The sequence below is a fragment of the Pagrus major genome, chromosome 15 (assembly GCF_040436345.1).
Source record: "Pagrus major chromosome 15, Pma_NU_1.0".
Taxonomy (NCBI): Eukaryota; Metazoa; Chordata; class Actinopteri; order Spariformes; family Sparidae; genus Pagrus; species Pagrus major.
Window position 1 is genome coordinate 13,421,887 of NC_133229.1, and position 16,057 is coordinate 13,437,943.

The following is a 16,057-nucleotide window of genomic DNA, read 5'->3' on the forward strand; positions in this document are numbered from 1 at the left end:
ATGTTCGATTGAGCGTACGGACAGTTTTGAAAAGCGATGTCTAGTGTGCCCCGCAGAGGTCATGTCACCTTGTCAGCAGACACGGTGAACTTCTGAAGCTGTGGGTGGCCTTGCGGGGCGGCGGCGGCAGCAAGCTTGGGCTCTACTCTGGGCTTCCTGCTGCAACGAAAACACAGACATGTGACTCCAATTATGACTTACATAAAGACCTCTCATTATGTAAGTAAAAGGGAGAGAGGGGGAGAAGTCAGGCTGAAATGAAATGTCACCTTTCAGCCTTCAATTGATGTCTGGTGATGACATCATTTGCACAGGCAGGGCTGTCTCCCGTGGGTGAAGAGGTGTGGTTCACTGATTGCTGCTCCTGGCTTTGCTCGCCTGGTGCTCTCCTACCAATCTCAACAGTACTCTGTGGACAAGAGTAAAAAGTCTCTGTAGGAAAATCCAGAAGATCAGCAACATGACATGTGAGTAATGTTTTGCTTTTTCTGTCGGCCGTCCACTGAATAAATGTTGACTGGATGCATAAACATCTCAAATGGAGGATTTTATGCACTGAGCAGTCACTACTAGACAATGAGGCGTTGCTGTGGCTCGCTGCTAATGTGAATGTTACAATGTGGCTGGACAACATGGACAGCTGCCCAGAGTAAAGTCTCACAAAGCATACTTTCTTACAAAGGTCGACTATTCTCAGTGAAATAAGCCAGAGCGGGCTAAAGATACAAGCTATTTCTGTTTGATGGCATGAAAGGTCACAAAAAAAAAACTTTATAAAGTTTAAATAAATTAGAATTGCTTTATGAATGAACACATTAAGTCTAACAAGGTTGCCAACATGTGCTATACCACTCTGATGACTAAAAAAGAGCCATTGCAGTTGGAAATATGACCCTTTTTTTCTCATTTAAGAGCAGCAGTGTTTTTTCAGCCTTAGATACTGATTTCCATGGCCGTCAACTCCGACTCTGTTTATAACTGTGCAGTTTTTAGCGAGGTCAATGCCAGAGCTGTAGACCTTGTCTATGTGCAGAAATATATTAAAGACGTCAACAGCCTCTAAGCCTCTTTTACAACCATCTGAGTGCTTTAAAGGTTGGCCAAAGGACTCTGCAGCGGGGTTTCCAATGAGAGCTCCGTTTATCTGGACTATTACGGAGAACACAGTGGGATATCCTCATAGTTGGTGTTTTTACTCATGTCCACTGCAAAAGGCCTGGTTCCAACAAAACCAGTGCAAAAGTGCATAATACTTGGACCATTATTTTTTCAAATATTGTTTTCAAAAGCTTATTTTCTTTTGGTTGTGTTATTGCTTTTTTGGTATACACTTATGTTGTTTTTAAATGTGCATAATTAAAACTGTAGGGCACAAACCAAGGTTTTAAAAAGTTCTTAATAAATAAAGTTTTATTGCCTTGCTTACCAAAAGTGGTTGGCATAAATATTAAATATAATAAAATTAACTGTGAATTAAGTTATAAATTCTCCTATGCTGACATTTCTCTGCCTCACTGTATGAGTGCAGACCACACTATGTTCATTGTTCTATATAACATAATGTCTTTTACATATGCCAGTAAAAACAGTGCTGACACAAGTGAGGTCTCCGCAACAATCAGCAAGACAAACACGCATCTGTCAGTCCTCTCACGTTAAATAATCAGAAATGCTGAATTTACACGACAGCCAGAAAGCGCATAACAGCCATTAATAACAGTGTTTTATGGAGTAGCTTTAATTTAACCACGTTATTTTCTGACCGGGCTTGTAGAAGAAGTGAGTCAGAGAGCCTGAGAAAAGTGTCGCCTCCAAAATTATGCGAGAGATGCAGTAAATTGAAGGGGTCTAGCATCATTTACTAACATGCCAGTCATTTTATAAGCCAGTCTGAGTTTCACAGAGGCACATTATCAGCCCATTTGTGTTAGAGCTGCAGAACTAACAAACTGCCGTGATTCATTTGACAGGGTTGATAACCATCACTGATGTCTCCTCCTCAGATATTTGCTTCTGTCCTTCATCCTTCACAGTGGCTTCCACTGTAAACAACTCCTGCGATGCACTCCACATCCCTCTCTGCCATATAAAAAAAAGAATTATGTCGGCCATTTAATGATTCATTATGTCATATTCGATGGTATTCATCCAGTCATCTCCTCTTTCAGCAGACTTCTCCCTATCTGGGTACTGTTGATTCTTATCTGTTTTCTGCCGGTCTCCTCTTCCCCTCTGTGTCTTTCTTTCGGCAATGTGCTATGAAGTGATGTCAGCCAAGAACTATCACTTAGCACCAAGCCCATCTGGTCCGCAGCCCCAGCATCTGGCTAAAATTAGCCAGAGAAACAGACGATAGCCATGTTTACCTCCAGCAACAAGAGGCCATACCACTGCTTACACAGACATGAACATATACCTTATAATGCATGTACTTATACACATACAGACACTAAAACCTTTACAGTTACCTTCAATCAAGTGAGTCAAATTGCAGCAAAGGGGGAGTCTGAGAAAGAAAGTGACCGCAGATACACTGAAAGTACTTATATGAAAATGCCTTATGGAGTTAATATCAGCCCACAGACCTGTGCAGCTGCATCTCACACCCTTACAAATAATGTAATCAATTCAGCACACACGGGAGCTGGAGCTAAAAACCTGCGAAAGTATGTGACAAATTACCTTTTACTGTTCAGCTGGTGATTGAGCCCGGCGCTGACTTTGGCCTTTGGGCTCCAGGGTTTTGTTTGGAGCGTCTTATTAATCCTTCCATAAAGAGTAACGAGCACGGCTCCCACAGACAGTGCACCTAGGTAACTCCCAGCTCCGGGAACAATAAAGGCAATGGACTGCAAGTGAAAGGGCTCAGGACGGCCGTGCCAACGAGCTCAGCGTGTATTGAGAGAAACAACTGAGCAGTCAGGCTCGCTGGCCTGATGGGCTCCTGTCGCAGGTGGCGGGACTACGGGGCCGTAGAGCCCGAAAACATGAGCGTGGAAATAAACTGAACCAGAATGGAAAGAGTGAAATATTCTCTCCTTAAGCATCCGGGCATTTTTACTCTGGGCAAAACGAGGCCAGAGGGACTTAACAAGGGCTCAGGGTCAACGGGAGGAGAGGAGCATTGCATTGTGGGATAGCTCTGGGCTGAACACAAATAGCCACTGTGCATTCAATTACAGATTGTAAAGAGGTTTAATGTGCTAACTTAAAAGACTAAATATACACATAATTACTGGTTTTTAACATACCACACACTTAAGTTTCTGGATTCGTCCTCTTCCAAAAGACGCTTACAGTGTTTGCTTGTAGCTTTATGAGCAGTCGGGCTACTATAGGAGCACCCACATGTTCAATCAAGGGCTGCTAGGCCTCCATGATGAGGAATGTCGTGACTGAAGAATCCACGTGGTCCGCAGATTATTCACTCACCCTCGACTGACCCACACACCATCTAGTAATGTAGTATTAATCCAACGACTGTGTACTGTTCTTAAAGCAGCTGAACGCCAAGATATTATTGTACCATAAACTGAAATTTTGGGTCGGAGGGAAAGGCTTATTTGCTCTGGCCCATCGTTCAACCATGTTGTACAGTCACGGCTTGACATTTTTCATGGAAACTTATGGAATTCTTGTGCCAGTGTAAATAACACCTCTAAAAGCTCTTCCTGTGACTCTTACAGGGCAATATTCATAACATTAGCAGACTGGGGTTCTTGTCAGGAGGGTTACATATTGATCTATCCTCTAGAGCACTGTTGTTTGAGTTACAGAGCCAAGCTGCCATTCATCCTGACCACCTTATCAAGGACCTCCTTACAACTGGGTAATTAGTTGCTATTAGGGCAACTAACTAGCTGGTAGGAAAACCAGCAGTGTGTTCAGTGCCAAGACTAGAAGCCACTTCTCTACAGCAGCAGTTGTTATTTAGGAAAAACCTGCTTAAATTGTAAATCAGGCATTTTCCAAACCAAAGGACCAAGTGCGTCACTTTGTGCAGCCACAGAAGTCGTAGGACTGGATGAGGCTGAGCTCATCTCTTGCCAGCACTGACAGCGCTGTTCTCTCCCAGCCGAGAGCCACAGTGCGGTTTCTCCAGTAATAGAACGAAATGCTGAGGCAACTCACCACGCAGCCTTTCAGACGATTCTGCTCCTCCTTCACCTCCTTTCCCATGATCCTTTGCGTCTCCGTTCCCACGTTGCACTGGGGTTCTCGGGCCGGTGTCAGGGGGTCAGCGTCTTCCCTGGTGAATGTGGAGCCAGTTGGAGAGAGCGTGGGCCTGTCACTCCTGCGGGGCAAGCAGAACAGGAGGTTACTGCGGTGCTGACAGCGGCCTGCGATGAACTCCAATTATGGCTCTGCAGTTTTCCACCAGTGTTTGTGTTATTTGGTTTAAATAGCTGAACTGCAGCTGATAAGACAGCCGAGATGATGTAATATTTGGATCTAAAGATAGCCGGCCGACATGAGAGGCTCGCAGCCTGAGAAATATTTGGAAAGCACGAGATGTTTGAGATGGATGTCAGAACTGCGGGCTTGAGTTATTCCTAACTGTTTTCATTATTTTAAAACTGGAAAATGTTCAATCTGTTTTTGACCAGGTAGAGAATAAGGATTTCAATGTTTTCCATTGGCCTGTCCAACGCTAAGATAACATGTACTACTGGCCAGACTGAAATCAGATGAATTGAGGAGTATTCGTTGTCCCTAGAGGATAGATGGACAATGATTTTAAAAATAATGAAAAACTTCATTTATACAGTGCTTTTCCAAACAAAGTTACACATTTTTGATGACCCCATGACCTTTATTCTAACACAAGTCTATTACTGGAGTACAAACCAGTAGTGATAAATTTATTGTATTTTTTTCATTTGTATGTGGAGTCTTGCATATATTTCAGAGTATTTATTACCTCTGCCAAGGAGGTTATGTTTTCACCAGTGTGTCCGTTGGCTGGTTGGATAATTGATCATTAATTTATTATTATATAACAGATTTCCACAACACTTGGATAGAGGTCCAGAAGAGACCCCATTAATTTTTCCTGTGGATAAAGGGACCACTCAAGGATTTTTTTTTCACTTTTGTTAACACTGTGAGGTGTTTTTCTACAATTTACTAAATATTTTCTGGGGAATAATTTAGGTGGCTCTATAAGGGAGTGCAATTTGATGCTGATCCAAATAAAAGGCTGGATTAAGTGGATTTAATTATGTTTTATTTGATATTGGATGAGGCTTGATTGAATTAAACAGGAGGTGGGCCTTGGCGGAGGTATGCACTCTACTGGATGCTATTCCAGTTACAATCTGTATTCTCAAAAAAATAAAATAATGATTGGAGGTTTGCCACTGCTTTATTGACAGTTATCCGCTCCTGAAATGTTACGTCATATGGCTTTTGATATCTTGGATGGTGACCCTGTCTGTGTATCAGAGGTAGTCTGAGGAAGAGCCTTGGGATTAAATTATGCAGTAACTAAAAGTCCTTCAAAAGGAAGCTTTTTGATGTGTGGATCTCTCTTTTTCAACTTTAACTAATGCCACCATCATCTCAAAGTTTTCCACTTTTACACAGGAAACATAAAAAAATCCAAGGGCCATAGATGTTTCCCAGAAGATCACCTTTTACATTTTGGACATTATGTAAAAGACCACGTTTCACTACACATTCTGTACGGCTATAACCAATGTCAATAATTCACCACAGTGCTCAATCAGTGCATAACTTTTTGCAGTTGGTTCCCATTTTACCACAGCATTAAAATGTAGCTGTACTCATTAAGCAGACATTGCTTCTGATGGTCTAAAAGAGTCTAATGACGTAAAACTCTGGTTTCTTACTGCTGGCTATTAAAGTAACAATAAATTTGTTTTACAAATGCCATAAAAATAATCAAAAAATATTCTTGTAAACATGTTTCATCTTAGATTCAGCAGACTATTCAAGGTGACGGCAGGATTTTAAGAGTTAGAAGAGAACCGAGCATGTTGCCAAATTGACTCAGAAAGCCAAGACATTATTCACCCTGCACAGTAATCAAACACATGGTCAGATTCCAGAGCAGTGCAGAAAACTTAATGTTATAAACCAAGAAGTGGGTGGTGAGTGATGCTCTGTGTGGTAGTTATGGCCCGTCCCTCACTTTGCTTATAATTTTTCATGGATTCAAACCCAAATTAAACAAGGCTAATCAAGAGAGAGCGAAAAATCTTTATACAAAGTTTGTCATTTGGAAAACGTCCCTTAGGTTTTGCCAGTGCAGACTTTTAATGTAGGGAACAAGAAGAGTAATAAGAGAAAATTCAGTTCCAGCTCAGTGGAAACCTGTGAAGGACCAATTACTAGGTGAAATGGCGCATATATTCACAGGGCCACCACCGAAGTTGTCAGTGCTATCCTTGGCCCGCTGTCTCACCTGAAAACCTTCTGAAGAAGCGCCCAGCAGTCCTTCACCTCGCTCTGCTTCTGTGTGACGCCGGCAGCCAGGGCAGGATGGAGGTTAGACAGCTGGGACACGCTCACATCTAGCATCTACCACACACAGGCCTGCAGGTTAGGTAGAGAAGGCTTCTGGAGCACACTTTCAGGATCTGTCTGAGCAGTGCTGCTTTAAAGGGTAGGTTCACAATTTTTCAAGTCTGTCTTATAACAGTAGTCAGCTGTCAAGTACAACATTGTAACAGGTTTGGCTTGCTGACTATTGTTTTAAGACAGGCTTGAAAATTGTGAACCCATCCTTGAAGTGAAAAGATGTTTCCTACCATGATTTGGCTGGCGATGTCACGTATTTCTCTGTCTCCAAAGCTGTCCAGCTCTCTGGATGCAGATATGCTTTTCCTCTGAAAGAGAAAATATGTATAAGTAAACATGAGCAAAATCTCACATCTAGTAGAAAATAAACAGTTAATCCGCACAGGGAATTGTACCATGTTATTGATAGCAAACAACGTATTATCCGCCTGCTGGTAGAATGAGGACACCTCCAGTGCCAGCTGAAGATTTTCATGGTAATTTTTCAGATGAGACTGGACCCTCAGCCACCTACATATAGCAGATGATAGTGCAAACAAGGTTAGGCTTCAATTTATCTCCAGATAGATGACGTTTCACGCAGCAGTTCAACTTAAGGGACAAAGTACATTTTATTGATGTGTTTCCGCTTGCTGGAGATGTTTTTGCCATCTGTCTTCCCTTGTTTCTCCAGTTTCAGGGCCAAGTGGTTGATCTCCTCGTGAAGGTTTCGGTAGAGCTGCTCATCCTGCAGTGAAACGGGGGAACACAGTCCAAGTATGACTTCAGCTGTCTTTACCATACACCGTGGGAGACAAATTACAGTCAGCCATAGATTAATGACTGTGAAACCTCTACAAAATTGTAATATAAACCAAAAACATATGGGAATGTGTATACTTTTACCGCTTGAATGTTGTTCAGGGTCTGTAATGTTTTTAATCCTACCTGTTTCAGATCTAAAATCCTCCTGGTCAGCTGCATTTTGTCAACATTTTCCTCCAGGACATTCACCAGAGCCTGCTCCTCTTCCTGCTGGCACACATAAAAGTGTTTATGGCGCCCATTTGTGAAGAACCCAACCATTATTTCTTTTAAGCAGCAGCAGGATTAAACCACATTCACCCTTCTACCGAGGTAGATGCTAAACAGAAAGAGCCTCCAGCGTTAAACAGGAACTTTGAACTTAGTGCTAATGCACAGAGGAAAGGATGAGTGGAAGTAAATGGAGAATACAGTCTCCTTTGGGGATGGCTGTTTTATAAGCATCCTCCGTTTCCACATGTCCATTATCAATCACCAGTTCCACTGTGCCAGACATGGACATGAACATAAGGTAAACATGCTTTTTGATAATGACAGGCAGATGTTTTACACCGCTGACTATACACAAACAAGAGATGTCTTCAGGATACTGAGCTAATTTCCTGTATTAGCAAGTGCTGTTTTTTGTGCCAATTATCTTGTCAACTGTTGATTAGAGCTGTCTGTACGCTCATGTTTGCCCCTGGGCCGAATGTTTTCGCCGTTAATTGTTAGAGTCGTGGACAATAAAGGAGGGGAAGAACTTTGAGGAGATGAGAACTGGGGATGAGTGCATCTTGTCGTTAAGCGCTGCAAATATCACTAGCACCAAAAATACTCAGCGGTTTTTGTTACTATTTTATCAATGTACACATTTAAACTACATATTGTCAAAATTTGCACTGAAATGTTATGTCTTCCTAAAAAACGAGCATCTGTTACCAATGTTAACAACACCGTTTAACTGCGTCTAAGATTTTACATAGCCACCCACCACTAGGGTGCCAGATAGGGGTGTTAATCACCATAAGCCCCACGATACGATATTTTCACGATACTTAAGTCACAATAAGACAGTTTTCTGAGTGTCGAGTCTAGATCAGTCAACTGAGTGCAATATCTTTAAAGTTAACGGTGCATAAATGTAATTATAATATCCAGGCCCTAATTTGAAGTACTCATTTCACCCTGTTTCCATTAGTGTTGAATTTAAAAAAATGCATTCAGCAATAAAAAACTAGACAAACTGCTGAAAAACAACCAATATTATTATAAAATGCAAAGGTTTTACTTAAATAGTTCAATAAAATTCCTCTGCACAGACTGACAGAAATGGAGAGGAACGTTTTTATTACCTTTTCTTTAATCCATGCCTCCAGCTTGTCCACCTTCTTGTTGAACTCCTGCAGGTTCTTGGCTCCGCCCAGCGCCCTCGTCTGATTTGCAGCCGTCTGCTTCAGAGTCTGCCACTGGTCCCTGAGCTGGCTGAGCTGCTTCTTCACAAGATCGGAGGTGGGGTTCAGCTTGCAGATCAACTGCTCACCCATCTTTTGAAGAAGGAAGAAACATGAAGTCCTTGCTCATTTTAGATGGAGCACAGATGGAGCAGGCAGACTAACACAGAACAGTGGCTGAGTACATTTGACACCTCAGGTTTGTCATTGATTATGAGCCAGCCGACTTCACAAATGTTGGAAAAATGCCATTAATTTCTTGGATTCAGCCTTGAAAAATCTCCTGGTTCTGCTTCTGCCCTTCCTGGGCTGCCTGAGTGTCAGGGGAGGTTAATTATCAGCAATGTACCATTTCCAAACATGTTCTCCTGAGGGAGAAAGTATAAACTGGCTTGACAGAGCCGTCTGTAACACTGAGGGTCTGCTGTTCTCTCCGCTCAACTGGAAATGCCAACGAGGCCATTATGTTATGTGTTATGTGATCTGACAGTCTCTTTAAGCACCGCAGGCAGTGATTAATGGTTACATTCAGATCTCTATTACCTGTTAAAATGGTTACATAAACATTTTAATTTGGATGTGGGCTGCTCTGAGGTGTTTGCTCTGGCAACTCAGTGATATTTCAGTTGCATTGTTTTGTTACCTGGTTGAGTTGGATCAGGGTGTTCTCGAAGTCTTTGAGGTCTCTCTGGAGCGTCTGCGAGGCTTCCTCCCAGTCCTGCAGGGGGCAGCGCTGAATATTGCATCCATCCTTCAAGTCCTGCAGCTTTCCTTTGATCCAGGCCTCGGCCTACATCACAAACAGACAACAAAAATGTTGAAGATATGCTTCACGCTGTGCACATCATAGTGGACCATTTGTGTCTGTTTATGGACCTCTTTGAGCTTTTATTTATTTATTTTTTTTAAAGTGAGAATGTAACAGCTTGAGGAAGAAGATTCTACAATACAAGATTTTACAAGACTGTACAACAATTTTAAATGCAGTCATACGATGTGCAGGAACTGATTTTTCCCTAATTGAATTTTGAATGTTTGGTCAAAGCTGCATGTGATCTAACAAAAAATGTGGTGAACTTGATATTTGTATGGATCAAAACTACAATCAGATTTCTTTTGCAGTGTTTTCAATGAAATTTACAGGTAACGTTTTCACATCTGAGGCCTACTGGTTCTGTGTGAGTACACGCAACAAAGTGGTAGTCATAGTCTTATTCCTGCTGATCAGGAGGGCAAACAGGCCAGGACATTTTCTTCCCTGATTCCTGAATAATACGTCGGCACTTCAGACACATCAAGAACAGCCCTTTGTTCTCAGATGTCATGTTATGCAGAGCAGAAGTTTCTCTTGGCAAGTTCACGGACTCCAAAGCCTGCGCGAGGCTTTGTCTTGCAGAGCTGCCTGTTCTGGCAACATTTGTATGGACCAGGTGGTCAAAGTCAGGAAGTGTTGGAAAGTACATGTTTGTTTTCTGCAAGAAACCCGTTGTGGAAGTCAGTGACCCGCCCAAGTCACAATAATGGAACGGACTCGTGAATCAACTCAGGTTAAATGAGTCATACAACTGATACTATTTTTCACTGTGTTGCTTTGTGTACTCTGCAAGATGTCAAATAACAGCTTAGCACACAAATGAGTCATTATAAAATTACATCCAAGCATTATTTTCCAAGGAATTTAGCATGACTGACAATGAATAATAGCCTGTACTGTAACCCCCTCTTTTGAATCAATAAAAACATCAAGCCGCACATGACACAGCCTCTAAACAACTCTTCACTTGAGATTAAAATGTGATGTCACTTCTCCTCAGAGAGGCAGGTCATTAACTTTACGAGGCCCCCGGTGCAGCGGAGGTATTTCTGGGTTGAACAGAAGGAAAAGAGCTTGACAAAACAGCCCGGCCCCTATCTCCTCACACTGGCTCCCATGGCATTATAATGACCTCATACAGGAAGTCTATGATTCCCTTGTTTCTTCCTGTCTGCTCTCCACAACAATTGTGTGTTTATCAAAATGTACAGTGAGGCCTTTTAGCAGCGAAGAATAGAAAGCTCATGAATGCAGCTCAGATTGTATCACAGCCTCTGATTTCTTGTGAAAAATCTGCGGCCACACAGAAATACAACACCACAGTCAACACAGAACACACTTTATAAAAAACTCCATGTTTGGTGATCATAATCTGTGAGCAGAAATCTTTTTCAGCCTGCTTTTGATTTCTACAAGCTTCAAAGAAACACATTTTTAACTGAAAAATAAGTACAGAGTTCGCCTGTCTTAATACATTTGAAGTATTTACCAAATAAGCCAAATTTTTCGCCTCACGAGTAACGCAACTTGGCCCCAAAAAGACTGTGGGAGTGGACGTTTCTCCACTTTCTCTATCATGGAAATGAGATGGTGAAAGGCGAGATGTTTTGCAGAGCAGCCTCGGAGACAGATGGCCCTCAGCGAAGCTGTGCTTCTCCATGTGGTGACCTGCTTTGCTCCCCTCGCTCGGAACATTGGGGGCCATTAAAAGTCTCTCTCTGGAAAGCTCACTTCCACTTCCACAGCGATGTAATACAGTAATAACACATTTTCATCAGCAATAGCAGTCAACCAAATCCCTGTAAAACAAGCAGGTCCCCAGGCACTAAAACCTCTGGCTATTTAAAGTCCATTCTCAAATAAAGTTATGATACAAAAGGCTGTTTCCTCCAAAAGCAACAGATACGCAAGCTCCACTTAAGAGCAAAGGGGCTGCTAAGCTTGTTAACATTAACGACGTGCTACGGAGCTGTTTTCAACACATACATACATCATGTGTTTCCTTCAGCTGACACATTCAAAATGAATTTCTTATTACTGGAAGTAAGCAGCCTATCACTGGGATGGTTGAGAAGTCTGATGACAAAAGCCAACTGCTGGACAAAATGTCCCTTAGCCGAACTCTCTGAAAAATGTCCTTGTACGACGGGGTGGACGCAGCGATGAGATAACACAAGCAGTTGTGCTGCTTGGCTGAGCCTCTCTGGGCCATAGGCGTGAAGAGATGGAGCCAAACAATGATCTCATCCCTAAATAATTGCTTCACTTGTGGCGGTTTCCCCTCCCTCTCTTCCCTCAGCCGAACACAGCTCATACAGTTCTCGAGACAAAATAAGAACCAGTACATATTTTGTCCTTCCTCGGAGGGTCATGCGACAGGCAGCTTCCACTCTGATCTCATCTTAACAACATAACTTTTGAGATAAAGCTCCACTCCAGCTTCTTTTCATTTAGCATCTTTACATCAGAGGAGATGAGAGATTCTGATAAGTTACTTACACTGGGTTTCATTTTAAAATGATTTAAAACATCTTTGACAGCATATATTCTGGAAAAGCGGAGTGGAAAAAGCACACCCTCCTCAAACATTTTATTAGTTTCCAAATATATGAGGGAACAGAGTAAAGTAGGAGGAAGGTGCAGCTTTCCCTGGCTGACCAGGAAAAGCTCTTCGTATTGATATCGTTGAAATATGCATACTGCATCTTACCTGCAGCACTTCCTTGTTGAAGAGCGAGTTGCGCTGAGTGAAGCAGTCAGTCTGGGACATAACAGCTGCAGATGCTTCATGAATTTCTTTCTTCTGTGATTCAGGCAATGAAATCTGTGAACATACAACACAGATAGCAGAGCGGTTTAAAACATGATGCCAATTTGACTGCAACATTAGCCTTTTGAATTAAACAAAACCTCAACAACAGATGATGCTTGCCTCTCATAAAAAAAAAAAAAACTACGAACAGCGGCCCCTGTACAATGTGGGGATGTGTCCATTCATAATAATAACACCCTTTTTCCATCAAGACACATTACACAACTTGTGTCAGACTGGCCCCAAGGTCGCTCTTAACAAAAACCTACTGTCAGCACTACGTAAGATGAAATGAACTCGACTGGCACAACTTCACTAATGGACGAGCGTTCCTGCTGCTCTCCAATCAGGAAACATCTGGGCACATGAAGGAAGCAGGAGCGGACAGATCCCTGGATGTCTGACGTTTTTTACTGTCAGCCTCACATGTAGACACATCACCTTTAAAGGACTTTGGTAGATCATGTTCACTCTCTCACACCTGAAGGCACCACCGCCTTTGCACATGTAATTATAACCATTTTTTGGACATTTGCATGAATAACATATGACAGGAGGTGTTGATGTGGTTAAGGAATAAGAGGTGATGTAGGTGAGCTGTAGTTTTTTTTTGTCCTAAGAAGGGGAAATGAGGCCACTGCTGTGTCAGTGTGTTATTCTAACCAGCCTCCATGAGGACTTGAGCGAGCCTTTTCTTTTGTTAACATCTTCCCTGACCTCATGTTTTCCAGTGAGCCCTGCCTCAGCAGGCTCTGCTGTAACAGAGCACTTCATCCACAACACACACTGATGACTTCAACAAGAGACAGGCCAAATCCAACAGCCCATCGACTTTAAACAATATCCTACAATATACTTTGACTGTTTCTCTTCTGTAGGCCGCTTCTTTAAAATACATTTACAGCCAAACAAGAGGAAACAACCGACTATCTGTGTGGCGTTCAAAGACACGTTGCTCCCATAACTCGTTTTCCACCTCTGTGTAACTTTGCTCCACATGTACAATATAATAAACTGTTTAAGTTTGGCTGAACACAGCAACACATGACTTCACTTCCTAAACTCCAAGAGATCCATCAACCCCACAGCTGCCTATAAAGACCCCACTGCCTCATAACAAAACAACTGTTTTCCTACAGACTGAATAAAGATGGAAAAATAGCATCATTCTCAACAAGACACTCAATATCAAAAAAATGATTTAAGCCGAGTATGATATTCAAAGACTCTTTAATATAAATGTCAATTCACTGAAATAGAAACACAGAAAGTCATTTTCTCTCTGAAGCTAGTTAGCTATTTAAAGCTATTAGCTATTTAATAAACATTTTTAACATAGCATTTAAGCTAGCATTTTACCTGTTGGACGGACTTCTCTCCGTTCAGTTTCACCCTGGTTTGTCCCTGCGTTGACTGAAATTCATCACTGCTGTCTTTTCTGAGCAAAACCTAAAACATTCACATGAAATAAGCAGTCAAAGTGCTGAAAACCATGCCGTGAATGAGAGGAGCGAGATGGACAGGACGACGAAAACTGTGGCAGGTAAAAACATTTTGAAACATTTCAACAGTTAAGCTAGCTAGACCTCTTAAAACAAATATGTCAAATAATGATAAAAAACTACAATATTTTACAGTTTGTGCGGATATATTTGTCAAACAATATGTCATACAGATTGTTTAATAACCTCAGAAATCCCAAATAGTTTAATTAATGAGTAAAGTAGTGAAAAATCGTTTGGGTTGTTCAGGTATGTAATGTTAGCCTATAAGTTACTGCTAATATTTGCATTGTATGTTGAAACATTGTGCATAATGTCTTCTTCCCAGGCTGAGGCTTCATTTTAATTTCTTTGCTTGTACAACTAAGCATTTTTGTTAAAACCGTTTAAAAGTAAAGGATTTATCACATAGCCTAAACATAACTAAAACATAATTTTACACGTTTTGAACAGTGTGCCTCTTAATTATTCAGCCATATTTACACAAGAAAGTGCCTCTGTGTTATTAGATTTGATTATTAGATTTGTATATTGGCATGAGTAAAATGGTTTCTTTACCTTGAAGTGAGAACTGGGTTTATTCTCACAGCTCACACCTACAATCCTGGGCAGATGTGGATCTGATGTGCTGGTGATGTTGTTGTTGTTATTGTTGTTTTCAGATGTGGACCCTGTGATCGACAGCTGTGCTGGTCCCACTGACATCTCTGATCTGTCCTTACCCCCAGAGATTGTGATCTTCTTGATGGATCTGGACACGGCAGAGGGAGAGGCAACGTTCTGGTTCAGCTGGTCCTCGGCTGCCATGTCCTCCTGTTTGTGTGTGACGGGGGCTACCTGCTTGACGATGGGCGACACGAGACAGGGGCCATGTGCACAGACCTGGGATCGACTGAGGTAGAGCGAGTTCAGGTTGTGCTGAAGAGTGCAGTTATCCAGACTCTGGCTCTGTAGATAACTCTGTGTAAACTCCTGGCATTTTGGCACAGCCGGGACTGACAGCCTTGTCCCAATGGTAAAGGGCTGCACCTTCCTCACAATACTTTCAGACATTGTCCAGATAGGAAAACAAAAAAGTCCAAATGGGCATTAAGAAAAGTCTGTCACATTCCTTTATCCACTCTCCTCACTCACCAGTTCTGTTTGTCTCTGTTGAGCAGGCAAGTGGAGGGTTGAGCAGAAAGTGGAGGGAGAGCTCAGTTCTCCACCTTCTTGTGCATGTTGAGAATGCACAGCACACAGCCCAGGACGGCTTCCTTGGACTCCTGGGATCGAATGCGGTCCCAGACGTGGCGCAGTGCCGTGCCAAGGTGGGCAGCGCCTGTAGAGAGGCTTCTCCTGAGGAACTGTGCCACTGAGCCTGCCAGTCTGCTACTGAGGAGCCTGATAACCAGGGACCGCAGCAAGATGAAAACTGCTGGCATGCTGCCTGACTGTGCAGCGCAAAAAAAAAAAAAAAGGAAAGCTCGAAAAGGAGGGGAAAAGAGGAGGGTTGGTTACGAGAGGGGATGAAGTCACCACCTCTCCACTCACTTTCTCTCTCTCTTTCTCTCTCTCTCTGTCAGGAGCGACAGAGCGGAGAGGGGGCTGTAAAGCCTGGCTGTCAAAACTTCCCCTCTGAACCCCGAACAGAAAATCTGCTCAGATAAGAGGCGAGGAGTAATGGAGTCAAAGGGAGAGACCTCTGTCAGACCTCTTCAATCACAGCTTATCCTCTATGAGGTAATATCCTCAGCTGAAACAAACTCACACACACACACCCACACTGACTCTACCTTACCTCAACTCTGAGGTGCAGGGGAACAGATTCAGCCCTGAGGTGTGCTGCAAAAAATTCCAAGACAAAAAAAAGTCTTTCAAAGGCAGCAGGTTTGTAAAACAAAATCCAGGGTAAGAGCTGAAAAGAGAGAACAAGCCTCAGAGGCTTATGTGAGCGCTGTCTGTCCAGAAGTGAGAGTGTTCTCCTCAGTGCCGAGCCTCCTCTTTCCCTGAAGCAGTTGTCACACAGGTTTCAGCTGAATGGGACAGAGCAGCCCTGTGGCTATGCTCCTTAAACCTCAGAGCTGCTGGCATGACAAGTGTGTGGGGGCAAATTACAGTCAAGCAGATGATGACCCCTACCACTTCTTGATGATGGCAAGGGTTCAAC

The 16,057-nt window shown here is 42.6% G+C and overlaps 1 protein-coding gene across 1 annotated transcript; it reads right to left on the reverse strand.

The window, feature by feature from the left end:
• Positions 1–59: 59 nt before the first annotated feature.
• On the reverse strand, positions 60–14,961 carry LOC141009720 (uncharacterized). The gene is made up of 13 exons (XM_073482410.1): positions 14,467–14,961; positions 13,766–13,855; positions 12,305–12,418; positions 9,424–9,570; positions 8,682–8,873; positions 7,471–7,554; positions 7,152–7,270; positions 6,939–7,053; positions 6,774–6,851; positions 6,428–6,543; positions 4,132–4,294; positions 270–409; positions 60–159 (listed from the first exon to the last, which is right to left on the reverse strand). Exons 1-13 carry the CDS (start codon positions 14,959–14,961, stop codon positions 60–62), a joined length of 1,953 nt encoding a protein of 650 aa, XP_073338511.1.
• Between the last annotated feature and the right edge of the window lie 1,096 nt (positions 14,962–16,057).